The following is a 7,728-nucleotide window of genomic DNA, read 5'->3' as shown; positions in this document are numbered from 1 at the left end:
TCTCCCCTGGCCCACGCCTTCTCTCCAGCCTGGATGGGCATGGCTGGGTCTGGCTCCCTGGGCTGGCAGGTATGTAGGTGGAACTGTTGGAGGGGGGGAGGCAGTGCAGGAGCCTTGTATTCTCATGTCAGGGCCCAGGTCAGCCCCAACGCTAGCCCCTGTCTGTTGCTCCTAGCCCCTTCCAGTTGCCTTATTGCCCCTAGTCCCTCTGTCCCCAGGCCTCTCTCTTGCCCTTTTCAGAAGCACGGTTCTGGGGTCCTCAGCAGGTGGTATATGTGGAGAGGGGCAACCTTGATTCAGCCCAGGAGCATGTTGCACCCAGGTGGAGACGTTTCTGGGGACTAGAGCTTGGGCTGCTGGTGAGCTGTGTGGGGGTGGGAGGGACGGATTCTGGTTTTTCAGACAAGGATACCGCTGCTCGGGTGGAGACAAGGAATGCAGGCCAGCAGCATGGAACGTCCCAGCTGGCATGGGGCCAGGCATAGCCTCCCTGTCTGTCTCCGTAGACCTGGGTCCCTGGGGAAGGCCTGCAGGGAAGTCAGGGTCTTCCTGGGTGGGGGCTGCAGAGGGGCCTTGGGCCTGTGTCCTTTCTGACTGTCCCGGTGGCTGGGATAGTGAGGATTAATGTGCAGCCAGGGAGGGGCTCTTCTGCTTGATTTCCCACAAGCATTTATTGAGCACTTCCTAATACCAATGATTAACATTTATGTGGCCTTTTACAGCTGGCTTACCCCATCCACAGCCATGAGCTCATCCAGCACCCCCCAGCCCCTCCAGGCTCCACGTTATTAACCCACTTTAGAGAGGAGCTGAAGTCACTTTTCCAGAGTCCCGGTGGAACATGGGTTCGAATGCAAGTGTTCTGACTCAAAAGTTCACGAACTTTCCATTGCAACACACACGTCCCCACGTGCTAAGCCCCATTATGTTTGCAGACAGCCCTTGGGCTTAAATTTCCAACTGGGGATAAAGGCTTGTCTTGAGCTTGAGCAATTGGCATGACCCCCAGGAGTGCTGGGGACTTTTTCTGGGGGAGGGGACGGCTCCTCCCCCTGGCTGGTTCAAGTCCAGCCCTTTGCAAGGGCAAGAGACGTTGACCCAGTGATCTGACAGGGGTCACAAAGGATGAAGAAACGAAGCACGGCTCGAAGCAAGTGGAGGAGTTGACTTTTATTAAGTCTTGACCGTGGGTGCCCCCCCACAGATGGCACTGGCACATCCATTCTCTAAATAAACCCCTCCTCACGGCAAAAACCCAGCGAGGTGGGCTTTGCCTCCAATTTACGCAGAAAAAAATTAAGGTTCAGTGTGGAGGTGTAACCTTCCCGAGGCCCCACAGTAGGGGGCAGGTGCAGGACGCCCCCTCCTACCTGCCCCTGCTTGCAGCTCAGCTCCCCCGCCCCCAAGGCTGCACCCATGGGAGATGCCGGGCCCTTTCCAACCAGGCTTGACCAGGCCGCTCTCACAGCATGGTCTTCTTCACATGGTCTCGAGGGCGGTCTGGTAAGAGAGGAGGGTGAGAGTCCGAGCCCAGAAAGATGAGGTCGCCCGAGAGGAGGTCGTCTTCCTTGTAGGAAGAGGTGGGACAGTCTGGGCGATGGCCTCCGCCCGTGGCCCTGGCTCTCCTCGCTGCCAGGCCCTCACGGCACCTCTTGCTTACCAGGTAGGCCAGCTCCACGAGGTTGAGCAGGATGCAAATGGCGGCCGTGACCACCATGAAAAGAGTGAAGATGTTCTTCTCTGAGGGCTTGGAGATGAAGCAATCCACCGTGTTGGGACACGGAGCTGCGTGGCACTTGACCACATGAGGGAGGGTGTATTTGGGGTAGAACGAGTGGAACACATAGAGGAAGGCGGTATCCACGCCGGCTTTGAACACCAGGCTGCAGACGTAGGTCCACCAGAGCCCACCCCGCTTCTTGCCGGGGTTCAGGTAGAGGCGCCCGCCATCCTCCCCCACTGCCTCTCGGTGCTTCTTCTCCCGAGCCTCCCGGTAGGCGACGTGCATGACCACGAGCAGCGAGGGGCAGGTGACCAGGATGAGCTGCAGGGCCCAGAGGCGCACGTGGGACACGGGGAAGAACTCGTCAAAGCAGACGTTGGAGCAGCCCGGCTGCTTGGTGTTGCAGTCAAAATCCTTGTGATCGTCACTCCACACTCGCTCAGCCGTCACCAGGTACACCAGCACGCGGAAGATGAAGACCAGAGACAGCCAGATTCGCCCAAAGGCAGTGGAGTACTTGTTGACCCCGCTCAGGAGCCCCTCGAAGATCCCCCAGTTCATGGTGGACCCAGCTGTTGGCTGCTACTGCTGAGAAATGATAAGAATTCCCCACATGTATAGAGCACTCACTCTGAGCACCTTATAGAAATACTGTATATCATCTGTATTTAATTCTCATAGCCACAGAGGAGCTAGGTTCTATTATTGTCCCCATTTTGCAGATGAAGGAAACTGAGGTTTGGGGGTTATGCAGATTGCACAACTGTTAGGTGCAGAACTGGGATTTGAGCCCAGCTAATTCAATCCAGAACCCAACTCTTATCCATAAAAGTGCATGAAGGTGGGTCCAGGGAGTCAGTCTTTCCTCCCAGGGCCCCGAGATTCTGGTCTTACAGTCCTGCAGAGTGAAGGTTTAAGTAGGTGGACACTCTGCTCTTTCCCTCTGTCCTGACCCTGGCCCTCCTCTTCAGGGGGCCGAGCCTCAGGAAGACTTCTCTCCTTTTGAGCCCCGCTCTCTCCTCTTAGCCCCTCCAAAGGGGAACCCGGTCTTTGCCCTTTCCTTGGCTTGTGGGACTGGGCTGGAGAGGCTGCTGGAAACTTGTCCCCAGACTGCCATCTGTAAATACCCAGGCAATGTCTTGCTGGAATGCAGCTCACTAGAAGCAAGGCCAATGACAATCCAGCTGAAAGATAAAGTAGGGGACAACCGTTCTCTTTATCCAATGGCCTTCCTAGAGTAGCCTGGTATGCTGTAGTTTGGATTCCCAAACTGGGGTTCCATGGAATCCTGTCCATAGTTTGGCAACAGGAGTAGTGAGAGAAAAGGATTCTGTGTCCAAGAAAGGTAGGCAAACACAGGTTCAGCAAAGTTAAATAGGTCCCTTTACTTGACCATGCTAATACGTTTACACTGTGAGTCTCCAAAAGGGGAACGAAATATGTAGCATTGCCCAAACTCCTTTGACCACAGAACCTTTTTTCTTTTTTTTTTTAAATCATCTTATGGAGCAGTCTTGTCAACACAGCAAAATGGGAAATTCTGCTCTGGTCAGTTTCACTGGTGAGTTCAGCGTGATAAACACACAGGTATCAGATTTAACTCCATTTAGGGAGTATGACTGCCATTCTGAGTGTGTGGTGTCCACTTGATCTCTTGGAGTTCTTCTGCCTGGTTCCTGGGTTGGGGCGTGGTTCCCTGAGACCCATGTACTGTGGTCTCACCTGCTGGGATCCCCAAGGACCTCAGGGAGACTGCACAGCCTCTTGCTGTAAGGGGTTCCTGGTGCCCTTTCCAGCGCTGGTCTAGGCACTGGGCATTGCCCTGTCCTGCCTGTGGTATCTATTAGAGATGGGCAGGGTAGTGATAACAGCCAACAGTTATAGGGTGTTTATGCAACACCAGGCACTGTTCTGAGCACTTTGCACGAACCAATATAGTATGAAAGGGTATGCTATTTTTTATTGCCAATTTGCGGATGAGTAAAGTGGAGCACAGAGAGGTTAATTAATTTGCTCATATTTGCACAGCTGGGAAGCAGCAGAGCTGGGATTTGAATTGCACTCTGGGGCCTGGACCCCTTTCCCTAAGTTGCAGGAAAGGGATCTGTGCCCATCCTCTCCTCCACGAGGTGGACGTCAGGTTAGGGAGGCTGGAGGCGTCTCTGCTCCCACCCTGTCTCCTACCCTGTCTCTCCACTCTTCTGTCTATACCACCTACCACTTGGTCGTGAATCATCAACTTATCTTTGCTCGGTCCTGCCTAAGGTGGGAGGAACTCCTGGCAGCCTGACAGGGAACAGCCAAGGAGGCTCCAGCCCTTAGTCCCCAGAGGCTTCTGGCCCAGCCCACCTAGGGTGTGGTGGGGTGGGGCTTTGCAAGCCCAGGCAGAGTCTCTTCGCTTGCTCAGCTTCTGGCACCCCTGTGAGCCCCTCTCCCACTTGGTCCCTGGCTCCTGCCTCTGCTCAGCTGGGAAGAGCTGAAAGAACCCAGAGCAGTGGAGGGAGGAGCCCTCTGTTCCTCTCCCACCAGAACCCAGGGTGGCGAATATGTCCAGGCTGCCTCCCTCGCCTCTCCATCAGAGATGTCTCCCTCTGCCAGGTACACCAAGGGTCCATCTGGACACAGGTGGCCTTACCTGAGTGGCTACTCCTCAAGGGTCCTGGCAGCTGGCAGTCGGAGGCAGCTGGAACTCATGTCAGAACCAGGGAGGGTGTTTGGGGCAGCGCCTTCCTGGGACGGAGCCTGCAGAGTCCGCAGGCAGCCGGGTGTGCCGCTGGCCTGGGAGGAGGCGGAGCTGTACGTGGCACTGCCATTGGCTGGGCCCCAGCCTCCCCAGACTGCCTCTGAGGAGGCCCAGAAACTTAAGGGTTCATGGTTCACTCTTGCTTGGGTGCTGAGCCCAGAATCCTGGCATCCTCTTAGGGTAGAGCCACAGGTCCACTCTGAACCTCGGCTTGTCCACTCATCCTCGGCCTTGTGTGAGAGGACCTGAGGTCTGTCCTGACTTCTCATCCTTCTCCAGAAATGCCCCATGCTGCTTCTTGGGACTCTACAGGCTGCTCTCTGGCCTTCCATCCTTATGGCTTCAGTTACCTTCGGAAGCACAGTGACTCCCAAACACTGTCTCCAGCCCAAATGCTTTGCCCCATCCCTTGCTCACCCTTGGATGCCCTTCCCTCGCTCTTCTCATCGCCTGGTACTCCTCCAAGAAGACTTCTCTGACTATGCCCTTCCAGGTGGCTTAGGGCCTCATCTCTGGGCTTCCATGGCCTTGAACTTCCACATCATCGTAACTGTATTGGAATAGTTGATCTTAACTGAGCTGGTTCCAGGTAGGACCTGTTTGTTAAATAAACAAATCAATCCACATCAACAGACAGTTTTAGGGACCTGTGAGCAGGACATAAAGCAGACCAGCCCCTGACCTCCAGGAACTCACCAACTTGGCCTTGATTACCAGCTGATAAGACCAGTACCAGCTGCACAGCCTCTCATGACTGCCAACAGGCCATGGGACAGGTTTCGGGGCCCAGTCTCCCCTTCCCCACCATCCTGTGCCTGCTGGAATCCAGGTCAGTCATTACACCCCTACCCTGGGTGCATGAGGGATTGTGCAGAAGGCCACCCCCTCCCCAACACACACACATACACAGAACCCCCCGACCCCCAACACTGCATTCAATAGCCTTTCCACCAACCCTTGTTTTATTATTATTTTTTAAAGTTTATTTATTTATTTTGAGTGAGCTAGTGAGCACACATGCATCTCTGGGCCTCACACCCCTGCATCTGGAATCTCACGCCCTCTGGATTTGATTTTCACTTCTGGTACTTTTATTTATTTTTTATTAAAAAAATGTTTATTCATCTTTGAGAGAGAGAGAGACAGAGTGCAAGCAGGGGAGGGGCAGAGAGAGACGGAGACACAGACTCTGAAGCAGGCTCCAGGCTCTGAGCTGTCAGCACAGAGCTTGATGTGGGGCCAAACTCACGGATCATGAGATCTTGACCTGAGCCGAAGTTGGATGCTTAATCGACTGAGCCACCCAGGTGCCCCAACCTCTGGTACTGTTAGACCTGGGAAATTTCCCTATTCTCCAAGGTACAATGAGACTTTTTTTTTTTTTTTTTTGCCCATGCGGAGTGTCCTTGGAGACAGTGAGCACAATGCAGTGCAGTGACCGAACATAGGGTACGTGGCCAGAATCCCACTTCTGCCTCGTCCTCTCAATGTGATGCCTCAGTTTCTTATCTGCATAGTGAGACAGTAAGATCGCCTACCTGGTAGGGTTGGTGCACTGATTAACCCAGCTAACCGAGGCACGGTGCTAGAACAGTGCCTGGCACAAAGGAAGCCCTCTTTAGGACTACCCCTGATGCGTGTGAACTGATCTGCCCCCACACGCCTGGCACAGGGTGGACACTCACAAAAAGTGACTTCCTCCCTTTTCCTTATTCCTATGCCTTTTCTCTCCAAGATGGAGGGGAGGGAGAGAAGGGAGGGGGAGACAGGCATACCAGAGGAAACCTCATGTGGACGAGTGCTGTCTTTGGGTTAAAAATGCAAAACCTGGGGGAGCCACAAAATTCCCAGGTCCACAGCAAGCACAATGCAGCCCCACATGTACACACACACACACACACACACACACAGAGGCCACACTTACATGGGGCAGTGCTTTGTTTTGTTTGCTGCTCTACCCCTGCTGCCTAGAATGGTGCCTCGTACCAAGTTAGGCCTCATTTATGTTTATTGAATGAATGATGTCTGAAATTCATGCACCCTGCAAAAATTCACACACATCTCCATCCCCCTCTACGTTCTTCCCGCCAAATGATTTCCAAGTCCAGGAGAGGGAGACACACGGATGGATCAGGTAAAACATTGTGAGAAGTGCTATGAGGGACATACAACAGAGAAGGGAGCGTCACATTCTGCCAGAGGGAGATCCGGACAAGGTAACATTTAAGTTGGATCTTGAAGGATGTGTAGGAGTTCACCAAGAGGAGCCGAGGAGGAGAGGCCTCCGAGGCAGAGGGCCCAGAGTATGCAAAGGAGCTCCGTGAAAGATGATAGAAGACCTTTAGAGAGTGGACTGGGTGGGGGGCTGTGGGAGCACCAGAAGACACCTGGAAGGTTGGCAAGGGCAGTCTGGACCCTGAAAGACCCTGGAACACTGTGCCGAAAAGTTTGGATTTATCTTGTGCGCAGAGGGAGGCATGAGGGAGGGAAGGAAGCTACACGGTCATATCGGTATAGTTGATTCTCATTATTTGTGGTACTTATGTTCCGTAAAGTCACCGCAAACACTGAATTAGCAAATACTGAAACTTTGCCAGTGGGGGAAATGCAGTGTCAGGTTCTGCCAGGTTCTGGCCGCATTTTCATCAGCTGATCAATACCTAACCTTGTTTTATGTATGTTTCTTCTTAAAGACACCTTATTTAATATATATTGTTGAATCATTAACGTTAATCGCATGGCCAAAAGCACTGTAACTCGCGGAATGAAGCTCATCGAACTGCATGTGTTTTCTCCCTAAGGCTCAACATAGCCCGCCTGGGCTTAGGAACTGGCCAGCACTTCAGTGTTACCCTCGGGGGCCAGTTTAAACAACAAAACCACGAACATTGTCAGCTGGGGACATGCAAGTCGGGGACTCAAATTTTTGGCTGCCCTGGTTACGTCCACGAATGACTATGAAAGCACCGAGTGTATTGATTTCGTTGGGGGGGGGGTGTTAAACAAATACATTTTAGTGAATAGACGAACTCATAAATATGGAATCTGTGAATAATAAGGATCGACTATGTGTTTAGAAAGCTCCCTCTGTTTGAGAGAAGAAGCACGCGGGACTGGTAAGTTATTGCAATTGATTTAGGCAAGAGAGGAGCCAGAGGGATGGATTTGGGAAGCGGTTGATGAGTACAGCCAGCACTGCCTGTATGGGTTCTGACTGGATGCAGGGGGCAGGTAGGAGGAAGACCCCGATGGTTCGCAGGTT

General features: G+C 53.1%; 1 protein-coding gene across 2 annotated transcripts; it reads right to left on the bottom strand.

Annotated features, from left to right (window-relative positions):
• Positions 1-1,145: 1,145 nt before the first annotated feature.
• On the bottom strand, positions 1,146-4,492 carry GJB5 (gap junction protein beta 5). Of its 2 annotated transcripts, none has more exons than XM_045476620.1 (2): positions 4,359-4,492; positions 1,146-2,311 (listed from the first exon to the last, which is right to left on the bottom strand). In XM_045476620.1, exon 2 carries the CDS (start codon positions 2,282-2,284, stop codon positions 1,463-1,465), a length of 822 nt encoding a protein of 273 aa, XP_045332576.1. In that variant the 5' UTR covers positions 2,285-2,311; positions 4,359-4,492; the 3' UTR covers positions 1,146-1,462. The 2 variants fall into 2 exon arrangements, with proteins under 2 accessions (XP_045332576.1, XP_045332578.1); XM_045476622.1 differs by having other exon boundaries at positions 1,146-2,308.
• Positions 4,493-7,728: the final 3,236 nt, after the last annotated feature.

The sequence above is a fragment of the Leopardus geoffroyi genome, chromosome C1 (assembly GCF_018350155.1).
Source record: "Leopardus geoffroyi isolate Oge1 chromosome C1, O.geoffroyi_Oge1_pat1.0, whole genome shotgun sequence".
Lineage (NCBI taxonomy): Eukaryota > Metazoa > Chordata > Mammalia > Carnivora > Felidae > Leopardus > Leopardus geoffroyi.
The sequence above is the reverse complement of the archived record's forward strand: the minus strand, read 5'-3'. Positions and strand labels throughout refer to the sequence as shown.

Excerpts from the sequence above, each read along its gene's own strand:
- GJB5 (XM_045476620.1), bottom strand. The coding sequence starts at position 2,284 with ATGAACTGGGGGATCTTCGAGGGGCTCCTGAGCGGGGTCAACAAGTAC.